General features: G+C 36.8%; 1 protein-coding gene across 1 annotated transcript in view; it reads right to left on the bottom strand.

Moving 5' to 3' along the window:
- The window catches only part of CycB3 (cyclin B3), a 42,609-nt gene extending 25,261 nt beyond the window's left edge, over nt 1-17,348 (bottom strand). Inside the window, exons 1-4 of the mRNA XM_083122688.1 lie at nt 17,148-17,348; nt 15,427-15,809; nt 12,490-12,691; nt 7,365-7,595 (exon numbers count right to left, since the gene is read on the bottom strand). Of these exons, the coding sequence (XP_082978814.1) occupies nt 7,365-7,595; nt 12,490-12,691; nt 15,427-15,809; nt 17,148-17,348 (1,017 nt within the window). The remainder of the gene's footprint in view (nt 1-7,364; nt 7,596-12,489; nt 12,692-15,426; nt 15,810-17,147) is intronic.
- Between the last annotated feature and the right edge of the window lie 7,110 nt (nt 17,349-24,458).

Here is a 24,458-nt window from a genome sequence, read left to right as displayed (position 1 = left end):
ACTACTCCCATAAGGACAAGAAAAAATGATAATTCAATACATTTTCCACGTAATATTTAGAGGCATAACACATTTTTCTGCCCCCCTTTCCATCACTGGTTTCTGGTGCCATGGTTGTGTTGTGCATAAAAGGGGCTTAAAAGCTGATGCCGAAACTTCACAACAAGATTTCCTGTTCCCGTGCAGAATTCCATAACGATATCTTTTTTTAAAGAAAAGTCAATCAACAAAATTCCCTGACTTTTTTTGACACCTCAAATTCTCTGAATTTTCCCGGTATTCCAGGTCTGTCCCCACCCTCAGTAACATATACCAGAAACGTTATAACAATAGGGTCAATCCATATGAAGTCATACAACATGGTTGCTTGACCATTTTTTAAAAAAAATATTTTTTGTGTGGTGAGAGCCTCATATGTTGACAGTTCAGAACCACTGTTATTTTATTTTTACTATCACCGATTTGAAGATGGCAGGTATTTTTTTTTATCATGGCATGCGTCATTTTCTCCATTCGTAAGCAACTTTTTTATCTCAGCTCGGGTAAGTCCTACGACAATGAGACAAAATCTGATGTAAATCACATTATAGGTTACAATTACATTTCTGTGTAATTTTCTAAATATTATTCGTTCATAATAAATTTTAAGGTCAAAATTGTGTATTTTAATCGCTGAAAATGACATTTTTTTAAGGGGGAAGGCAGTTTGTTTGACACTTGAATTTTTTTGTGCAAGTACCTGTGTACAAATAGTGTGTGCCAAAATTATTTGAAGATTGAGTCTTTAACTTTTTTTTCTACAGGGTCATAAACATGTACTTTTTGTTAAAAAAAATCCAAGTTCAGGGTTAAATATCTCTGGTGGGCAGTTGTTTAAAAATCTGAAATTTGTACACAATACAGTATTCCATGATAAGTAACTTCAGTAAAAATTTTGAGTGAGATTCAATTGGTTTAAGAGATAAAACTCGTGAAAAATTCAATATTTTGCATTAAATATGGTATGCCTAATTTCATTTCATATTAACATTTTGTGTTAAAATTTTGCAAACTGTAATTTGGAATGTCAATGAACAACATTACAATCCTGAAATGGATCTACAATAAAGTATATATACGAGGGCATGCTGAAAAGTAAAGCTTCCTATGTTTTTATTTTCTTTGTTACCTTGTAAATGCATTTAGGATTTTGAGCAACCATACATTGCACTTATAAGACTTTCCCGCTTCTCCATTGAAGGTTTCAAACTTCTATCGCCAGGGGGTGCTGAACTATTGCAAGGAAAATGACAGCATGTAACCATGCAATGTTAGTGAATCGACTGAAGTATAGTGCAGTTATCGAGTTTCTAACCGCAGAAAATGTGCTACAAATTGACATTCATCTGAGACTGAAGACATTTTATGGGGATGAATGTGTAGACATCAGTTCTGTGCGATCTTGGGCTGTTCATGCTCATAAAGAAAACCATAGCTGAACAAGATCCCGATGACCTCCATCAGTTGCAGTTCGCGGCCTTCCACTCCATTCTCTCACATATGCTGAGAATTCTTCAGCTTGGGTTTTCTATACAAGCATGAATAGCCCAAGATCGCACAGTATTGATATCTACACATTCATCCCCATAAAATGCCTTTAGTCTCAGATGAATGTCAATTTGTAGCACATTTTCTACGGTTAGAAACTCGATAACTGCACGCTACTTCAGGCGCTTCACTAACATTGCATGGTTACATGCTGCCATTTTCCTCGCAATAGTTCAGCACCCCCTGGCGATAGAAGTTTGAAATCTTCAATGGAGAAGCGGGAAAGTCTTATAACTGCATTGTATGGTTGCTCAAAATCCTAAATGCATTTACAAGGTAACAAAGAAAATAAAAACATAGGAAGCTTTACTTTTCAGCATGCCCTCGTATATATACTTTATTGTAGATCCATTTCAGGATTGTAATGTTGTTCATTTACATTCCAAATTACAGTTTGCAAAATTTTAACACAAAATGTTAAGAAATGAAATTAGGAGGCATACCATATTTAATGCAAAATATTGAATTTTTCACGAGTTTTGTATCTCTTAAACCAATTGAATCTCAAACTCAAAATTTTTACTGAAGTTACTTATCATGGAATACTGTATTGTGTACAAATTTCAGATTTTTAAACAACTGCCCACCTGAGATATTTAACCCTGAACTTGGATTTTTTGTTAACAAAAAGTACATGTTTATGACCCTGTAGAAAAAAAAAGTTAAAGACTCAATCTTCAAATAATTTTGGCACACACTATTGGTACAAAGGTACTTGCACAAAAAAATTCAAGTGTCAAACAAACTGCCTTCCCCCTAAAAAAATGTCCAAAAATGTCATTTTGAGCGATTAAAATACACAATTTTGACCTTAAAATATATATATATATGTATATCCTCGTAAGAACTGTCTTGATTTTCTGGAACATCTTTCCAAGTCTGATACCATTGTACCGCTGGCCCTGCCAGAAGGGCTGGGAACAATTCCTGCTTTCTGGCACTATTCCAACCATTTAAAATGGCAAGGCTATCTACTTTGTCTAAAAATTTCGAAACGTCTTCCCCGGCTATCCCCTGAAATGGGATACCCTCTAGAATAGTTGGGGGAACAAACTGAGACTGAGCCATATTTGCAAATCTCTAATATCCTGACCTTGGTGCTCTAATTGCTTTTCCTCTTCCTGTTGTTCTAATAACTGTCGCTGAAGGCATCTAGTTAATAGTGGGCTACGTTTAAATTTGGGGGTGGAACTTGCAGTTGGACCGCTGACATCTAAATTAAAACTTGTAGTCCATCGTGCTATATCTAATAACTGGTCTAATGTTTCATAGAGTTCATCAGCAAGGTGAAAGCTCGACATCTATCATGGCATATATAAATTCTTCTCCCCCATTAATGTTACAAAAAAAACTTTAATCCCTATGTATTTTCAAAATCAATTGTGGCAAGGACATACAAAAAAAAAACTAAACAAGTGAGCAAAATTTTGGGGTGGGATTAATTAAAACTGGTTAACCACGTGTCAATTTTTGGGGTGGGGTTAAATTTAATTAAAAACTGGTTAACAATTTTCCATCTCATTTCCGAAAAAATGGATGAAAGCCCTAAACATTTCCATCACGTGTCAAAATGGAGATAGGGGGAAAATTTCATAGCTAACAATTAACTGCAACTCTTTTCATTTTCTGAAAAAAAAATAAAAAAAAATGAAAAGGCCTCAAGCACTCCACCACGTGTCATTCTAAAGAATGAAGGGATCTAAACCAGTGGCGTCTCCCGACACAACTTCAGGCGTTGGCAAAGAAGGAATGTTAACCACTCCCCCTCTCCTTTCTGTGAACCAATATTACAAATTTTCTCCATACCTTTTTCGTGTCATTTTATAAATATTTTAGAAAAATATTAAATTACATAAATTATTTTAAATTAAGTAAATACTTCATTTAAAGTATTAATATATTTGAAGGGTAAGGAGAAAATTAATATGTTCAATACTTCGCCATACAATTAATTTTTAAAGCACGAGTTTGCAACCAGAGGGGTTGGTGGAACTCCTACCTATCACCACTAAAAAAAACCGTGGACGTAAGAATAACCCGTTCATTGAAATATCGCTAAAATGCACATTCCCAGTTTCTCCCCTTACCCTTCATTTATCCTTCCAAAAAGTAAATTTTAAAAAATCAACTGCTTATTACTTATAGTTACTTGAATTCGAGCTCTATTCTTCTTTCTTTAGAGAGAAATGCGCTGATCACCGCCTCATAAAATTTGGATTTATCCCCTTCTCGCAGCTTAGAAAGTAATTCTTTCTGGATGGAGATAAGACTTAAATTCGTCATCCGGTTCTGAGTTTGAGTAGATCGGCAAAATGTGTGGATCCTCTTCAGTGATGAGAATGATCTCTGGACAGATGACGTTGTGGAAGGAATTGTTGCGATCAACAATGCTATTTTATATATTTCCAAACCCACCCACTAGATTCGTGTCTAGTAGATAATTTAAATCTTAATTGGTGTTTTCTCTGATCCTTCAGTGGAAGCATACCAAACAAAGTTTATTCTGTAGTTTGGTTAAATTAAACAGACTACCATAAATTTCCTGCAATTTATGTACGAGATGGTGAGGAAAGTTCTCTTTTATTCAAGTAGCCCCGTTTTGTGGGATTTAGTAAATCAAAGTATTGCAATTTTTCAAATGATGCGAATCTAATTGTTATCTGGTTGCTGACATCATCAATGATTTCAAAGTAAAGCCTCCGACAGTGGTCTTTCTGTGATTCGTTGTTCAGTCGCCTCCTTTTAATTTCAACAAGCTCTTCCTCTTCTACTGTACCAGTTATAGAATTCCATAGTGTTTCGAAATTCTCACTTTCCTTTTTCAGCTGTCGTTGAAATTCAGTTATTTTATTACTGCAATTCAAAATATCAACAATTTTAGACTGCAATATACTGAATAATACGTCTGAAAAGGCACGCAAGTTGGATAAAGCCTTTTTTAAAAATATATTTTCGAAATCCTTCAGGAAGCTAGAGTCATTGGAGTCATTGCAGTCAAATCATCGAAGTCTCCACTTTCACTAACATGTTCCAAAAACATAAGCAGTGCTTCTCTGTTGTCATTGACTGTCCACACTAGCCTAGAGGTAAAATTCCATCTGGTAGGAGCTAATGACGGGAACTTTCTGGGACATGAAAGCAGAAAGTTCGTGTAACCTCTTTGGAGAATGAGAGAAAAACGTCGACAGTGATTTAAGACCACAAAAGAACACCTTAAGCTCTTTGTTACATTCTAACGATTGTTGCAGCACCAAGTTCATGACATGCATATCCATCGTATGTATGGGCAATTAATTTATCCTCACACTTATATTTATCCATTATTTCAGTCACGTGACTAAAAAGAGCTCCTGCAGTTTTATCGGCGCTCATGTCATGAAATTCAAGAAATCTTTCAATTACTTTTTTCTGTGAGGCCGAAAAAAAACTTAACACTGTTGACACATGAGATTTTTTGCTAATGTCTGATGTTTCATCGACCATAATAGCCACAAAGTCTGTGTTTTGAATTTCATTGCAAATTTCATCTCTAAGAACATCCGAAACTGAATTTATTAATCATTTTGAATGCCTGCCGAAGTACCGCGAAAAACTGTAGAATTTAATAAATGTTCTTTTAATGAGGGATCAAACTCGGCACTTGCAATAAGGAATTCCCACTTGCAATAAGGAATTCCATGTAATTGCCCTTATTTAGAGATGCTGCATTTTCCTCATGGCCTCGGAATGGCAGTTCTTGCTTTGCTAAATAGCAGATGGCGTTAATCAACCTCTTTAATATTTCCCTGTTCTTTTTTACTTTTTCACTATGTAGCTCTATTTCAGCTTTTCGTTGAGTATCCAAAAGAACGTCAATTCTAGTAGGGGTGGCAATAAAACTACTAAATTTAAAGAAACTATAAAGATGCAATTCAGACTCACTGTGTTTTCTCACTGCAGTATTGAGATGATTCAAATCCGCATACCCTTTATAATTCCCAACACCTTTTTTAGTCTAGAATAATAAACATGTCCAACAGTAAAATTTATTCACCACATCACACCCGCAAAGCCAGTCTGAAATTTCATAGAGTTCTTTTCGAAAATGTCTCAAAACCTTTTCCAGCACATCTTTTTCCTTTAACACTTCTTGACATCGTGAGATTCGGACATGGTTGACCATTGTTAAAGACTTTTGCACAACACTTTCACTATTCTCCATCTTAAAATAATCACATCACTTCACATCACATGTTTAAAAAAATAATACACAACAATCACGAGCAAAACAACGCGGAACGCAGGGTGAATGAAAGCCAAACCATTGGGAACAAATACAACGCCTTGAGAAGGTAACCATACTGGTGGGTGGCAGGGTGCGCATGCGCGGTCATCCTATGTTTTGGCAGTGGGAAGACGTTGTATTTCCTCTCAAACATCCTGGCAGTGCCGGACCGATCTGCCTGCCTGACAACGACTGCGAGTTGCGCCGCGTTCGAAAACTACCGGGCGCTCGAGACTTACAATTGAAGAAAAAAGCTCAAAATCGTAATTTATAAAAGTACAGATACTTTCTTCTTTATTTCATTTTCCTTTGGCCGTTGACACACGACTTACACACCCAGAGAAATCGCCACTGATCTAAACCTGTGTGTGTGTGCAATTAATTGCTGGGTGATGTAAATTACTCATCATTCATCCTCTGATGAGAGCACTCGTCATTGGCATGACGAGTTAACGCTTGGCAATGCGAAAGGTACAAAATCACGCTAAGGAACTAAACTACAGAAAAGACAATGGTCACTCGTTGGGTTTTGTGAACCGTTGAACCTGAATCATGGCTGGGTGTTAGGATAATTACCTGTCTATCTGAAGTATTAGGCTGAATAGAATATGCGAAGTCCTCTGTTAGCTTCTCCAATTTGTCGACCAGAGCGTCATTCCACTTCTGACCTACTGCCCTGCTAAACACCTCTTCTCTCCACTCCAATCCCAAAAGTCAGTCCCCTCTCAGCTTGTCTCTACTCCATATCACTAGGCCATCGAGCTCTTCCTCTATGCCGAATCGTGTTTTTAATTGCCACCATGCAAACCGCTGACTCTATAACCAGAAGTAATTACCTGTTTCCTGAATGCTCAGGAGGTTTGCATGGCACAACACAATGCATTGTAAACATGCCTTAGAGGCTGAGACAACTGAGAAAAACAAGTGAATGCCCTGGTCAACGTGAAGCATTCAGAGAGACTTAATAAAATAAACATATAATCTTAGGGATTGATACGTTATTATGAAGGAATAATATTTAGAAAATTACACAGAAATATAATTGTAACCTATAATGTGATTAACATCACAGATTTTTCACACAGGTAAAACAGCGCTAGCGAAAATGCAGGGGAAGCCAGGCTGGCTCAGTAGCTCAGTGGTAGAGCAATGGCACTGATTGCCAGGGACCCGGGTTCGAGTCCTGGTTAAGCCTGCATTTTTCGCTGAAAATCTATCACAGATTTTGTCTCATTGTCGTAGGACTTACCAGAGCTGAGATAAAAAAGTTGCCGCTGATGCTTACGAATGGAGAAAATGACGCGCACCATGATAAAAATGCCCGCCATCTTCAAATTGGTGATAGTAAAAATAAAATAACAGTGGTTCTGAACTGTCAACATATGAGGCTCTCGCCACACAAAAAATAAACTTTTTAAAAAATGGTCAAGCAACCATGTTGTACGACTTCATATGGATTGACCCAATAATGTAAATATGAACAAAGATACCACAAAAAAAGATTTGGACTTACATCATATTTGCAGGCAATGAACAGGGAGGTAGCTCCTAGTAACTGAAGAGCTTCTTTCGGCACCTGAACATGAGATAAATACATATCCACAAGCTTCACAGCCAAGTATAATGTTTCATGGTTCAGTTCAAAACTTTCCTGAACTTCAACCATCCAGTCGACCAGAAGGGCTCGCATCCACTTGTTCAAGTATGGCTGTTTGTCCATATACTTTGCGACAACGAACTTGCCCTGAAATGAATAAAAGAAAATTTATATCCAAACATCTGTGCAATTAAACTATTCAAAATAATCTAAAACGCATACTTAAATTATGATTCCATGCTTTTGTGTGTGTATATTGGCTTGGACTTTAAGGCAAAGTCCATATATCTCTTGTGCTTTTTCAAATCCCTCTATTGTATCTTCTTGCCTATATCAGTTCAAATTTGATTTCTAACACTGTAAAAAGATGAATATCAGGGAGGAGGGCCATAAGGGCTATGTAGCAAATGAGAAGGAAGAAATAAACACTAGACATTGCAGACATTCAAATTTTTGCAGTCTTAAAACATGAAGGGAATGGAAGCAAGCTGCCGAGTGCAGAGCAAACATCCAAAGCATTCCACTGTGTATCTTTGATCTGGACATTGCAACTTTGCAGATAGAACTATTTCCTTCTCATTTGCTATGTACTGTACATATATCTTAGGGTATCTGCAGAAGGGCACCTACGGGATTTTTTCTCAAGGGGGGGGGGGCAGTCATAGAAACATTTATTATTATTATTCATATTATAATTATAATAATAATTATTATTATTATTGTTAGTTACTGCTACTTTACAGATCATAATATTCAAATTGAATTGAAAATACTTTGGTGTTTTATACAAGTTCAGACTCGAGTCTACTAATTAGATGATAAACATTATCACTTTGTTGATGAACATATCTGTCTTTCTGTACTTTTCAAAAATGCACAGATATAAATCTCGAGTCAGAGACCACTTAACCTTCTGTCCTTTATGGTACCTCTGATCCATGTTTTTACGTGTCGAAGGGTGCTGTAAAATAATAAAAATAGTTGCTGTAACTTACGGCCTGTAAGTCACAGAAAACAATATTGTTAGTCATAAAATATCACTACAATTTCACCATTCGAATTACATTAACTCTCCCCAGAAATCTCAGGGGTGGGCAAGTGTCCCTCCTGCAGGCACCCTTGTACGAGGGTTGCTGGAAATGTTTCTGCAAACTACCACCAACAGTGACGCTTGTGTTCCGCTATTACAAAAATTGGAATAGACCTTTCTTTTATGTATAAATTATCTTTGTTTAAACCTATTCGTTTATTTTTCACAGCAGTTTGAAGTAGTAGTTCGGTGAGAAATTGAAATTTCTCATGATGATTTAAAATGTAGTTTAACAACGAAACAATGCATCGTGCGGCTTCATTTGGCTTTTCGGGACAAAGCACCATCCAATAGGACTGTGTACAATTGGTTTTCCAAATTCCACCATGGTCGAACATTTATGTGATGAATTTTGTGAAGGTCGTCCATCCACGTCTGTTGTTGCCAGTAATGTTGATGCTGTGCGTGAAATGATTGAGAGAGATCGGCATGTGACATTCAGGCATCCTTTAACATTGACATGAAACCAATACATACGATTTTGCATAGTCATCTAAACGTACGGAAACTTTCAAGCCATTGGATCACACACAACTTGACCAAAGCTCAAAAACAGGCTCATGTAAATTGATGTAAAGAAATGCTAAAAAAAATAACCGAGGCAAGTCAAATTTGGTGTACTACATCGTTACAGGGGACGAAACTTAGATCTATTCATACGAACCCGAAAATAAACAGCAATCCACTGTTTGGGTGTTTCAATGTGAGCCGAAACCAACAAAAGTTGTTCGTTCGAGGAGTGCTGCCAAGCAAATGATTGCTTGTTTCTTCGGTTATACCAGACATGTGGCAACAATAGCTTTAGAAGATCGAAGGACTGTAAATGCTGAGTGGTATACAACAATTTGTTTGCCAGAAGTCATCAATGAATTGCGTAAAACAAACCCTAATCGTCGTATTATTCTTCACGACAACGCCAGTTCCAACTCAGCACACCAAACTTGATTTTTTGTCCAGTAAAAATGTCGAATGAATGACGCATTGTACGTACTCACCTGATTTATCACCTAATGACTTCTTTTTGTTCCCACACATGAAAAATAAGATGCGTGGTGAGTGATTTGTGTCGCCTCAAGCAGCTGTTGACTCATTCCGAACAGCAGTTTCTTAGATATCTTCAGAGTGGAAAAAAAATCTTTCAAAATTGGTTTGATCATATGCAAAAGTTTATCTATCTTAAGGATGAATACTTTGAAAAACAAGTCATTCCCAGAATTTCACGTCTTTTTACACATTGATTGCAGAAACTTTTCCAGCAGCCCTCGTATCTACATAGGACGAGAGACTAAAATACGGAAGAAAAATAAAATTGAAAATTTCCATAAAATTGTTTATTGCAATAAGATGAGTTGGCAACCTTGTATGCTTTCTTTGAATTCATGATGCAAGATAACAGATGAATAGGGGTCTGTGCATTGAATGTAGCCAGTCTTCTTACAAATCGATTGTTCCCAGCATGGAAATTTTTCCAGGAATGGTATTTTGGAGCTAGAAAATTACTGGAAAGGAAATAAAGGTGGCATGTGAAAGGGATATTTCACTATGGGCCAAGAATATTATTGTTCCAATGAACACTTGTAGATGAGTGGAGAATGAGATCATTGACCTCTTCAAAAGCCAGTGTGGTGATGAGAAATTTTTGTTTTGAAGTCGCAAGAGACAATGGCTGACTGGGGACGTTGGATTTAGTTTATTTCAAGTCGTTTTTCTGCCACCTTTGGCTAATTGCAATGATAGGGATCAATGGTGATGAGATCACAAACAACGATGATGCCCGACGGGCCCCACAGAGGATGAAACAGTCTTGTTAAGTCTGCACAATGCAGTACAGGATATACTACGCAGAAGTGAGGTTCACATTTGAGTGACCCTAGAAAGGGCTTACCACGGCTGACTGTGCATGGTTATGACTGAAGTTAAAAAATTAGAAAGTAACAAATAAAAGTTTCAGTTGAATTTATATCAGGGGATGTTCTAAGACAATTTGTTTCCTTGGTGCATGCGATTTTTAAAGACAGGTAGTGTGTGTAATGAGTTAGTTTCCTTGCTATTAAAAGAATCAAGTCATATCAGAGGCACACAAGGTCAAGTCAGTTGAGCAATTCCTCTGAAAAGCATTCTTGAGAAAATGGAAGTGTGGCCACCAGAAACATTTTATGAATACACTTGACTGAAATTCACCCAGACGAGAAGAATGGATTTCCTCTTCAAATGAAGAATTCAAAGTAAGAAGTTGAAATTTTATGTCATACTTGTACGTAGGCCCACATAAATATGACAACAAAGGTAGTTCCTATTTTCTTATACAGAGCATTCCCTGACATTTGCTACGAGACTCAGTGGCAAGCAGGCCAGCATCTTTCTGGCGAATGGGGTCCGCGACAGTCGCACGCTACAGTCTGTTTTTTTTCGCTCTCTTTCCCTCTGTTGATGTTGCAGACTGACGCCAGTATAATCCTCCCTCAGAAGTTGTGTTGTGTCGTGTCATGTCCGTGTGTTGAAGATTGTGGCTTAGTATGGCACCACAAAAGTTTACAATACAACAAAGGATTTATCTTGTCAGTGTTACTTCGGAAAGAGGAATTGTGGAGAAGTACGACAACGTTTTGCAACAAAATTTCCTGGTGTTCCCGTTGCACATAGGACCACTATATTAAACCTCGTAAAAAAAAGTTGAGTAACAGGGTCATTTCTGAATAAAAGTGGAAAGAAAAATGGGGAAATATAAAAAATAAAGTATACAAAGACAATCCGCACACCATCCGTGACTTAAAGGAGGAGAGTATTGTACGAGAAATTGGGAGAATTACAGTAGACGAACTTGCACGTGTAAATGCCAATTTCCTTTGGAGATGCCAGGAATGTGTTGCAGCAGAGGGACATCATTTTCAACACCTTCTGTAGTCAAGGTTAGTACACAATATGAAAACTAATTTTAATAGTCAACTGTAGCGACTGTCTTGGCCCTCGTTTACCCGGAAATACAAGCACTGACGCCGGGCCGCTTGCCACCAAGTCTCGTAGCGAATGTCAGGGAATGCTCTGTATAAATAAGCATGAAATACTTGAAATCCTGCCATTCCTGTTCTTTTATGATACATGTTCATAAATATTTGTAAGTTATTTTAATCACAATGTCACATCACTACAAAACCACCCAAACGTTAACGAGTCCCCAAGCAAATTTTTGTCAACTTGAACACTATGATATGGTAAGACAGCCCAGGTCTTTACCCGACTATATGCAACATATATTACTCTGCAGTGCCCCAACTTCCGGTTCCGTCTATTTCTTCTCACACCGATGATGCTATGAAATTAGCGAAAATTTTGAATTTTTCTACTGTCCGGTGAGTGTTTCCTTTTACCTTCTTTGATTTTTACTTAGCCCTTTTGGCCCTCCTTGCTTTTATCCATTATATATATATATATAGATAAATTATTCAGTCATTGGATTATTCACAATGGCTTTGGTAGCCTGAAGAAGACAATTCATCTGACACAGGTTCTCTATTCCTAGTTTCTTTTTTTTTTTTTCACCTCATCAAGGAACAATAACAATGATTCAAACACTATCAAAAATTTTTCATCTCTGTCTTCCATCTTGTTTCGCAGTTTCCATGCAAAAGAAAGTGCAATGCAGTGGATGTACTTATATTTTGCACTGTCATTAGAATGCTAAATTAAAAAAATCATGGTACAACATCTGAGGGCTTGCCAAGTGACTTTTTACTGGGGATCAGATCAAACCCAGGACCACTTGAACCAAAAGTGAGCAAAAACCTTTGGGCAATTTCTTTGAATGTATGTGTCATCCCAGCAAGTTTCCCAGATCTTTAAAAAAATATGAAGAAAAAAAAACATTAATACATAGAACTTTTGATATTATAGATCATACAGCAATGCAGACATTTGTGAAGAACCTACACAGTAAAAAAGAACTTTGCTTACCTCTCTGCGCTTCAAATAATTGAAGATATCCATTGCATAGTGAGAAACTTGGAAAGGATCATTCCAATTCTCCTTATCAAAATCATGGATCCCTAGTGCTTCCAAATCAATTTCTTTTATATCAGATTTTCCTGATAGGTTGTCCGAATCTTTATGTTCCAGGTTCTTTTCATTGTTTTCTTTAACAAGTGTGTCTTCTGAGCTGGAAAACAAAAATGGATATAGTTAGTATTACATTTTATACGACATACACTGGTGCTTGTTTTGTTTTTTTAATTGCTTCTAGCAGTTACTGTTAATGGCAACTTTTTTATGGGACAGGATAGTGTAGGTTTTGTTGAAATATTTTTAATTCACAGTAGTCAATTTTCTTGACAGAAATGTATGGAATTTGTGCTAATAGACAGCTAGATAGTCTGTTTCTTGTGCAAAACTAGTCATTCATGCTTACTTCTAGTGATCAGAAGGCAATCTTTTTAAACTCATGAAGCAACAGGCCAGCAGTCAGGTAGGACCTGGCTGACTGGTGGCTTCACTCCCAAATGTCTCAGGACAGTGGGCAATCATCCAACAAGTTACAAGGTGACATGTGGTCAGCACGATTAACATCCAGTCGTTGCTGTATGTTCCCATGACCGGGTTACACTACTCATTCATAGCTCCCCAATTTCCTCACGACGCTGGTTGAAATCTCAGGAGAAAAGTTGTTACACTTTCACCAGGAACCCAAGCCAAAACCCTAAGCCTTTAGACTGCATGACCATACCGCAAGTAATTTTTTTCTCATTTCCTCCCTGTGCAGAGTTAATGAGACCTGCTACCTAAGGGAAGTGCCAGTTCTTGCTCAGCATGCAGTTTAGATGTGTGCTGTGATACAGAACAAGGAGGAAAACAGCCATGGTAGAATGCTAATGTCACAATACATCTGTTAGTTACTTAGGAAAGGTTTTGCATGGGCCATGTTGGGTAGCTGAGTTTTAACTTTGCTTTTTAGTTTCTATGTGCCAGGAAAAAGGAATGACATTTTATTTGTAGACATAACTTGTGGTGTGCCATTTATCAAGTGCTTCTTGCAGGCTAAATTCTCAGCCTTTAGACTGCCAGAAGCAACTTGCCCACTCCTTGCCTAAGAATTCATGTGTCTCACTCTGATTTATGTTGCACCATGATAAGTAACTTCTATGCGAGTTTATCTATCACATTGGAATAAATGTACTTAAATAACCCCTGACATAACAGCCCGAGGGGGCCAAGGCCTACTTACCGACTGCCTGGGCTCACTCCCACCTGTCAAGGTGGAGATCATCCGACCAGTTAAGGGGCGATACGTGATCAGCACTACGAATCCTCAGTCACAGGTTTCCATGACCGGAATTATGCTATTATTTTGTAGCTCCCCAATTTCCTCATGACTGTGGGTGGGTCAATATATCAGTGATACAGTGGAACCTCAATGTTACGTTTATCAGAGGACCAAAAGAAAAAAAAAACACAAAATGCAGGAAAAGGAAAATCTAGTAAAATTATATAACATTTGCTATGTTGGCTAACTAACTAACTAACTCTCTAGCCTTCTTAAACCCGAAGGTTCATGGCTGCAGCAACACAGGCCTTCCATGTTTCCCTATCTTGAGCAAGTTCTATATACTCTTTTCCATTCCTACAGATTTCCCTTAGGTCCATCTCAACGTTGTCCCTCCATCTTCGTCTTGGCCTTCCTACAGGTCTCTTACCATCAGGTTTCCCAACAAGAATCCTGTAAACTCCTCTTTCCTCTCCCATTCGTGCCACATGGCCTGCCCACCTAAGTCTTCTTGATTTAATTATTCTAATAATATCTGGACATGAATACAAATTATGTAGTTCTAAATTATGTAACCTTCTCCACTCACCTGTCTCCTCATCCCTTTTAGGTCCAAATATTTTCCTAAGCATCTTATTTTCAAATACTCTCAATTTATGTTCCTCTTTCAATGTAAGGGACCAAGTGTCGCATCTATATAATACTACAGGCAAAATTACTGTTTTGTATATTTTAACTTTTAGTTTCTTAGATATTAAACGAAAAGACAAAAGTTTATGAAGAGAGAAGTAACATGCATTTCCTGAATTAAGCCTACTTTTTATTTCCTCTTTAATAAAATTTTCATTTGTTAATACTACTCCTAAGAATTTGAATTTGGAAACTGGATCAAACGAGTTGTTATCAATAATTAGATTTTGATCATTACCTAACACTTGGTTTCAGCCTGTAAGCATATATTTAGTTCTCTCTTTGTTAACTTCCAAACCTTTCTCTTTAGCAGTTTTGAAAAATATTTTAGCATTATTCTTAATTGTATTCACATCATCTGCATATGCTAACAACTGAGTCACACCATTTAATTTTAGTCCTTCTTTAGTTTCTTTTACCTTCCTAACAGCATATTCTAAGGCAAAATTAAAGAGCAATGGAGATAATGCATCTCCTTGTTTTAACCCATCATGAATTGTAAATTTGTCAGACATTAATACCCACACGAATTTTACTTTGTTTCACTGGTGCATACTTTTATCATACTAACAAGCTTCTTAGGTATTCCAAACTCTACTAATGCTATGTTGCTATGTTGGGAACATCAAAATTGAAGGTTTAATGTGGGAAAATTTAAAATCAGAGAACGCAAAGTCGGGATTCCACTGTAATTGCATCTCTAAGTTGCAAACTCATCCTCAAGCATTTTTTGTAGAGGGAGAGGGAGCAAGAGAGGGAGGGAGGGAGGGAGACAGGGGGGAGGAAAAACAAATTATAGTAAGAAAAAGAGGCAGAGAAGATCAAACTAAAGAGAAAAGATAGTTAATGAAATAATCAACAAAATGAGAGATATTCTAGGACAACTAAACAAAAGGAATACAAATATCTGGAATAAATAAACAAGAGAATGTAACATTACTTACACATCTTCAAGTGCGGACACATAAAGAGAGTTTTCTTCACTCGTCCTTGTTCCTGCACTTGACCGTCTTGATTCACATTCCACACTAGACTTGCCCTCAGTGGGAAACTTGAAACCTGCAATTGGAACCTTCGACTCTTCAATGACAGGAAGCTCTGCCAAGCTGGTGGCCGATTTTAAAGTGGAGGTTCCATCCGAAGGCTCCTTTGGCTTGATTCCGTCTGCTGGCGGTGACACATTCTCTCGAATCTGGGGCCTGCCCTTCACTCTCTGATTTTGAGATCTGTCAATTTTCACAACTTTTGCTTTCGAAACAGTGACCATCTTCCCTTGGGTAACCATAATCTTTTTGGTTTCTTCTTTAGCGTTGCTTTTATCCCCAGCCTACACAATAGAATACAATTACCTCAACAATCTTTTAAATTCAGACAAACTAGTACTCACTTTATGTGCGAAACAGTTCTTTCTTTGTTCTATTAATTTCAGTGGGTATCTTTTATAATGAACAAGAATGTAAAAAAGGACTTGAAATATATTTATGATAGGAAAACCCATAGTGCTTTGCTAATTATTGGAATTAGTATATTATATACATAGTAGGGATGAAGAAATATATTTTGGAATATACGAATAAAGTACAAATAAAACTTACTTATGCCGATAATCAATACAGAACTGCAAATGCTCCTTGAACATGCATGGCTCATTAACTAATGTATCTAACCAAGTGGTTGCAATGGGGTTTCCTTCGAGAGAGCAAGTTCATATTTACAGACTTTACAAAACTAGGACACACGAATTATAAGCTTAAATTTATAATAAATTGGGTGAGTTTTGACCACTAAATTATAGGTCATTTACAGATACATTACAATGGTAAAATTATCAACAATTTTACTGATAAACTAATGTGTATTTATCAACCAATATCAATATAGCAGTGATTAAAGCGAACACGGTCAAAGAACCTACACAGACTTTTCGTCTCCAGATGTTGGGAGTCTCGAAGTATGAAAAGTGGTGTTGCCAGATGCCTCATTTTTGTCCTGCCATACACAAGAGTCTGCTGTCAACATGCACCCTTTGCTCACAGTTCAGGCAGTAGCCATTAGACTTAGCCACACCTAGAGCAACAGTTGGGGAGTCCAGAGGCATAAGTTTGACAAAGTAGCATACCAAAAGAATTTCCCATCACCATGGCAACTGCACCAACATGATTGGTTCAAGGGTCCATCGACCATCTGTCATCTGAAGCAAAAGGAAAAAATTGACTTCGAAGTTTGTTCTTTGATCGAGCGAGCTTTAAACTGTTCCATCCCTTCAATACAGTAATCTCCTAAGGAAGGTGTGAGGAAAGCTTCAGCAATATAATAGGTGCATGCCAAAAGTCATGGACAATATTCCTTGTTACATAGGTCAAGGTCCTATTTCCGCATTGTGGTTTTTACTGGTTTCTCAATTAATTTCAAAGGACTACTGCCTTCATTTACTAGTGAGGACACAAACTGTCTGCCAAGATGCAAAAAAGAAATTACTTCTTAAGTAAGCCCTAATTATAATTGTTTCAAAGCCATGCATTGATTAAATTAAATTTTTATTAAGTGTCGCATTAAACATTTGATAAAAATGAGAAAAGGTGGTAACACAAGGATGCATGCTAGTAAACTTTATCCACAAGAAAAATAGCTTCGTAGTTGCAAGATGTGCATTTTATATACATACCTCTTTAACATTTGTAATGTCTCCAAATGCTGATCGTTTGGTTGCTTTCTCCTTCTTTGGAGAACCATCAGCTTTCCTTTTAGCAGCTGGTACATTTCTCTTGTTGCTATTCTGGTTTTGGCTCAAACCAGATTTGCGAAAAATGGATGCTCCAATTTTATTATTAGCCTTTGCATTCTTTTGACTCTTTCCAGGGGCCATGGTGTGTCCTATTTTAAAGGGGGAAAAAGATTTATTTTAAAAATGCTAGGTTAAAGCAAAAATTATTTTATCTCTTACAATAAGTAATAAAACTGGCATGTTCTTTTATACACATCAGGTGTGGCAACACTGCCAGGATGGCCATAGGAGGCAAGGAGAAATGTATTAGGCTTATGGGGGCCATTATTTTATTTGTTCCAATGACATAGAAAAGTACATGGCCGGAAAAAGGACACATTGAACTGTCATAGTAGTAGGAAAAGTCGAAACTCCCATTTGATTAGCCATAACTTGAAGTTGATTTCCCATAAGGAATACATGGGATTCTGTAAATACTTAATCATATTTTTCAAACAGTGTCTAGCTTAGTACAGCTTCCACTTGCAACATTGAGAGAAATTAACTCTCTCTTGCATACTACTCCCCTTTTTAAATAGCAGTGCCCAATCCAATGATATTGAAATAAATGCACAACCGTTGCGTAATCTTTGCCTTAAGACAAGCACAATTTGATTCAGGATGATAGGCACTATTACAAATTGGAGAACATTTATTGCATTCTCATTGTTGACGTGACAATCTCGATTGTTTTGTTGGGTTTTTACTTTACTTTTCTACCACTTTCAGCTAATTACGAAGATGAGGGCAAATGGAAAGAAGATGAAATTAATGAAGGCAAAATCACAAACACTGACAGCACACAAAGGGATTTTACTGGATGTCCAGATGCCAAAGTCTCAAACTGCAAAATGCAGTCCAGATGTACTATGTGGAAAGCGGTTGGCATTTGGGTCACTCCTTCAATCTCATGAAATTACAACAAACTTTTATTAACATGTCATTTAGTATTTTGCACTTAGAATACCTAAAATATGCACTTGAGACAAACAATGTGTCATAAAATGTAATATTGAGTTTATTAATTATATTCAATCATTCATACAAAATAAATAAAAATCTCAATTACATTTTTCATTCATTACAGATTTTCGTCGAACTCTGGTAGTTACTTTTTCACCCATGAAGTATGATACAGTTCCCTGTAATGTCACACGGAGCAGATTTGGGCTTCGAAATTTTCAAGGGTGGGGTGTTTATTTCTCATGGCTCTATGTAGATTGAAAAATTTAAAAATACCTTATCAATGCCAAATTGAAGAATAGATGGCTACAATAACAGGGTCCACAGCTGAAATAAATTTCTAATGCAATGATAATGCTTAGTTTTGTATTACTTGCCAAAACAAGAATAAAAAAATATCAGATGTATTTAACTAGGTCAGTTAAGAATATTACCATACATAACTATGTGAATGGAATGTGTTTCGTGTTAGGGAAAAGAGATTGTCCACATAACTAGTGACTTTGACCTGCTGCCAAGTGGAAGTGCAGAGATTTTTCCCAAGTTGGCGCCATGGGGCAGACTATATTTCCCAGTAGCATCAGGCACAATGTGGACAAGTGAGGTGCTCTTGAACGTAACTATCATGGACACCATTGGACAACCAAGTTTTTGTGGAAAAAGGGTGTAACATCAGAGACTGTGAATCTGTTATGGTCAGTGTGGAAAAAATGCTCTAGCTGAGCAACTGTGATTTGTTGGGTGCAGGCTTTCAAGGATGGGAGTCAGTCCAGAGCTCCAATAAACACCCCAAATCCCAACCATTATTGAGAAAGATTCCAACACCTGCATCTCACATGACAGACATGTTACACTTCAGTTGCAGCATGAAACGGGGGAATGACAAGCAATGCTCCATGGAATCATAAAAGATTTGAAACTGAGAAACATCTGCTCAATAGGTGTCACATGACCTCACAAGCAACAAAAACTATACCATGCTGGGAGGTTTCAGGGTGCTCCTGGAACTCCGTGACAGTAACCTGAATCTCTAGCTATTTGAAACACCTAAAGAAGCAACAATCAATGCAGTAGAAATAGAAAGCATGCCAACAGCCCATGGCCAAAAAAACCAAGTCAAGTTTCACATGTGGGATACAGCTTGCATATTTATTCTGGGATGTTTAAGGCACCCTGCTGCCAGAATGGCTCCCACACAGTGACCACCTCCACAGTCTTAGAGAATTCAGGAACATTGACATGGGTAATGGGCCAAAATGTTCATGATACGATAAAGGCAGGCCCCATAGTCTGCTCAGATTAGGGCAAACTCGGGTATACTGTCTTCAAACAGCCTCCATACTTGACTGACCTTGCACCATCTGATTTAACCCGGTCTAACAGCATGAGAGAGCCAGTAAGTAGCCAGAAATTCATCGATCAAACCCTTACAGGAGGCTGACCACTCTTGTTTTGTACCACCCAAAAGGCTGTTTCCATTGGGCACTTCTGAAGATTACAATTGGCATTGATGTATTGAGGCAAGGAGAGAATTTGTCGAGCACACTCAAAAATCTCAAGTTTATGCTGTGGGATCTTTACGTCCAAGTCAGGCGAGTCACATCCTTTCCCAACCCCCAAGTGTAATAATAAGTATCATGCCAAGCATACATTCAGTCTCATACTTTGAAAATATAGCCATATTGTAGAGATTGGGCACTTCCGGCCCTCCATGTCATTTCATGTGGCCTAAGGGTCATTCCATGCCAGATAAGGTCCCTGCTATATCCTCTTCAATTTTGACAATAGTTCTACAGGTTGTGCATGTGAATCTTACATGGATAACTGCAAAGCTTCAAATTCATAAGTAGTTTGGTTGGGGTTCCAGGGCTGCTGCAAAAAGCAACAGTGGACCCTACATGGCACATAGTTTGGGCAGCCCTCGCATTACAGTATATGTCCTAATCCTACATTACATTTGTGCAGACATATCCATTGGGTACAAACTGGAAGCACATGATTTCATCATCGTTAGTACCAAAAACTGCAGAGATCCGGCATCAGAACATGCTACTTTGTGGGCACCCTCCACCATAAACAGCCTGTCCCCAGCGTAGTTAAATATGATTTACCTGATCTAAGAAACCAGAAAACCTTGCATTACAGATGAATTTCTCCCATAAAGCATAAATTGGTAATATTACTATAAATTTTCTACATACTTTTTAATTTTCAAGTTCCTAGCAGTATTGTTGATTTTAGAGGCTAATAAATTATAAGAACAACGATCGAGATCTTATTTAGAGTATTCAAACTAAAAAAAGGAAAATTTAAATCTGTTCATAAATAGCCAAGAAACAAGTGATATAAAAATATGAATTCTGCCATTTTGAATCCAATGTGGCAGCTTAACCCTAAAATGCGCAGCTTTGCCTATGCTAAGCTGTCTTTAAATACGCATAAAACTTCCAGTTCGTCCAGTTCTCTTCACACGAGTGTTAGATATTTGAAGATGGCGACATTCAATAGTTCTTACCGACTTTATCAAAAAGCATACACCGAGTCAATAATTAAACAGTGTTTTCCTTCAGGTGCAAAGTTTTGATTGTTGTGTTCTTTGATGTACACTGTGCTGCTTTTGACGGCATAGTATTCAACATGCAATCCTGGCAATTTTTCTGTTTAGCATTGTTGTTTACCTCGCCAACTATTTATAGAGCAGGGAATTACTTTTCATTGTATGTGATTTTTACTACTTTTTATGCACTTTGCATATCTGCAAAGCTGCAAGTTCAGCTTCCTTTTCAGAACGAGGCATGTCTGTTGGAGCATACAGCACTCTTCGATTATGCTATTATTTTCTCGTTCATTTTTTGATTTTGTGAACTAGCAATTTGGATCATCACACACATGGGAAGGAACTGAAAAATAAGAGACTCATGGCTGATAAAATAAGGTCATTGATCCAAAGTTTAGGCTTCAGTCTGAACCTGACATTGGTTCAAGTGGCAATGTTGTTGGCAAGAGAAATACCAAATTATAAAAATTATAAATTGTACTTTAATCGTTTTTACACTACTTTGACCTTGTATAAAAGAGGAATTCAGTGTGTAGGCACAATTCAGAGAAACAGAATACCAAACTGTAAATTACCAAAGGACGAAGATATGAAGAAGCATCCTCGTGGAATCTCTCTATGTTATGTGCAAATGTTGATTCTGTAGAGATCTCCAGTTATATTCAAGGATAATAGCAATGTTGCATTGCTTTCAACACTCATTGGTGAAGAACCGAATCAATTAGTTCAGAGGTATGACAAAAAGGAGGAGTATATTCAGATCCAATGTCCAGCAGTTGTGTGTTTACAACAAGCACATGGGACATGTACTTATATAGTACTCCTGGACAGTAACATAGGAAGAATTTGTATCAAAATGAAATCTCGAAAGTGGTATTTTCGATTATTTTATCACCTTGTGGACATTACAATTATAAATGCTTGGACTTTGCAACGGAAAGTCCATTCTAAAGCAAATGGCAATACTCTAAAACAGATGCAATTCAGAGTCGAATGAATTAGCACACACACTGTGCAGAATTGGACCAAAGAGTCAAAAAAGAGGTAGACCATAAAACTACTGATATTGGTGATGAACGGTGTGTCAAATACAAAGTAACTCTACCAAGTCCAGAAATTAGAAAGGACTTGCATAGTCACTGGCCTCAATGGAAAGAGAAAAGAACAACTTGTAATACACTAACTGCAGAGGATATACATACGTAGCCTGTGAAAAGTGTAAGGTTAATTTATGCTTCTAACTAACTAACTCTCTAGCCTTCTTAAACCCGAAGGTTCATGGCTGCAGCAACACAGGCCTTCCATCTGTCCCTATCTTGAGCAAGATCTATATACTCTTTTCCATCCATACCGATTTCCCTTAGGTCCATCTCGACGTTGTCCCTCCAACTTCGTCTTGGCCTTCCTACAGGTCTCTTACCATCTGGTTTCCCAACAAGAATCCTGTAAACTCCTCTTTCCTCTCCCATTGAATACAAATTATGTAGTTCTAAATTATGTAACCTTCTCCACTCACCTGTCTCCTCATCCCTTTTAGGTCCAAAGATTTTCCTAAGGATCTTATTTTCAAATACTCTCAATTTATGTTCCTCTTTTAATGTAAGGGACCAAGTTTCACACCCATATAATACTACAGGCAAAATTACTGTTTTGTATATTTTAACTTTTAGTTTCTTAGATATTAAACGAGAAGACAAAAGTTTATGAAGAGAGAAGTAACATGCATTTCCTGAATTAAGCCTACTTTTTATTTCCTCTTTAATATAATTTTCATTTGTTAATATTACTCCTAAGTATTTGAATTTGGAAACTGGTTCAAACGAGTTGTTATCAATAATTAGATTTTGATTATTACCTAACACTTGGTTTCGGCCTGTAAGCATATATTTAGTTTTCTCTTTGTTAACTTCCAAACCTATCTCTTTAGCAGTTTTGAAAAATATTTTAGCACTATTCTTAATCGTATTTATATCATCCCCCAGTAAGTCTACATCATCTGCATATGCCAACAACTGAGTCACACCATTTAATTTTAGTCCTTCTTTAGTTTCTTTTACCTTCCTTACAGCATATTCTAAGGCAAAATTAAAGAGCAATGGAGATAATGCATCTCCTTGTTTTAACCCATCGTGAATTATAAATTTGTCAGACATATTATTACCCACATGAATTTTACTTTCTGTTTCACTGGTGCATATTTTTATCATACTAACAAGCTTCTTAGGTTGAGGGATTTCTTCTTTATTCCATATTAAACAAATTAATTTATGAATTTGACATATTAATGAATTTCCACCATATTTAATTAACTCAGCTGGTATTAAATCAATGCCAGGTGCTTTGTTATTCTTAAGCCTTTTAATAGCATCTTTAACTTCAGTCAAGTTAGGTTCTGGAACTAAAGGTTCAGCTGTGTGTACTTCATTTACTTCTGATTTATCTCCTACATGGACATTTAAAAGGTCATTAAAGTAGTTCTTCCATCTATTTAGAATATCGCTTGGGTCGGCTAGAAAATCACCGTCTTTATCTTTTATCAAGTTTACTTTAGGTTGCCACCCCTTTCTAAATTCATTTACACCTTTATATAAATCTGATATTTTTATTTGCTGTTTGTTTCAATTTCGTTAATTTTGCTTTTCAAGTAATCTCTTTTTTTACTTCTAAACGTGCGGTTAACTTCTCGCTTTATTGTATTATAATTGCTTAGATTTGCATCATCCGAGTTATTTAACCACCTAAGTCTAGCCTGATTTCTTATTTCTATTAGATTATGACATTCATTATCAAACCATGGCTTACTTTTTCTCGGTTTATGGTATCCTATAGTTTGTTTAGCTGCTGATTCTATTGCATTACGTATGTGCTCCCAATTCTTATTTACGTCTGTTTCATTTATATTTTCATCATCATTTAAATCCTGCAAAACCTCAAATCTATTTGACAGTTTAATTTGGTAATCTTTCTTAATTCTTTCATCAGCAAATTTTCCTGTATCAAATTTTATAACTTTTAGATTTTGTTGCTTATGATTTATCACTGAGAGTCTTTCTCTTAATTTAGCAATTACTAAATAATGGTCACTGGCACAGTCAGCACCTCTATGTGTACGAACGTCAATTATACTAGTATGCCTTCTCTTATCAATGAGAATATGATCTATCTGATTATGAGTTTTACCATCTGGAGAAGACCAGGTATATTTATGGATATCTTTATGTTTAAAAGTGGTACTTTTCACAATTAAATTCTTTGAGGTTGCAAAAGTAATCAATCTTATACCATTATCATTACTTAATTCATGAAGACTTTCTTTACCAATCGTGGGTTTAAATGTATCTTCTTTGTCAATCTGTGCATTACAGTCACCTAACAGAATTTTCATATCATACTGAGAAAATTTATCAAAGACCTGTTCTAACTTTGTATAAAAATCATCTTTAGTATTATCATCTTTATCTTCCGTTGGTGCATGTATGTTTATTAAAATAATTTTACACCAACTACCCTGTAAAACTGCATATGATATCCTATCATTAATAAATTCTACTGTTTTAAGAGCCGAGATAATTCTATTATTTATGAAAAAGCCTGTTCCAAAATTATGATTTTCAGTACCACCATAGAAAAAAGTATAATTTTTAGTTTTACAATTCCCTTCTCCTGGCCACCTAACTTCCTGGACAGCTACT

The sequence above is a fragment of the Lepisma saccharinum genome, chromosome 5, assembly GCF_977018435.1.
Source record: "Lepisma saccharinum chromosome 5, izLepSacc3.1, whole genome shotgun sequence".
Classification (NCBI taxonomy): Eukaryota; Metazoa; Arthropoda; class Insecta; order Zygentoma; family Lepismatidae; genus Lepisma; species Lepisma saccharinum.
This window is presented reverse-complemented; position numbering and strand designations above follow the sequence as displayed.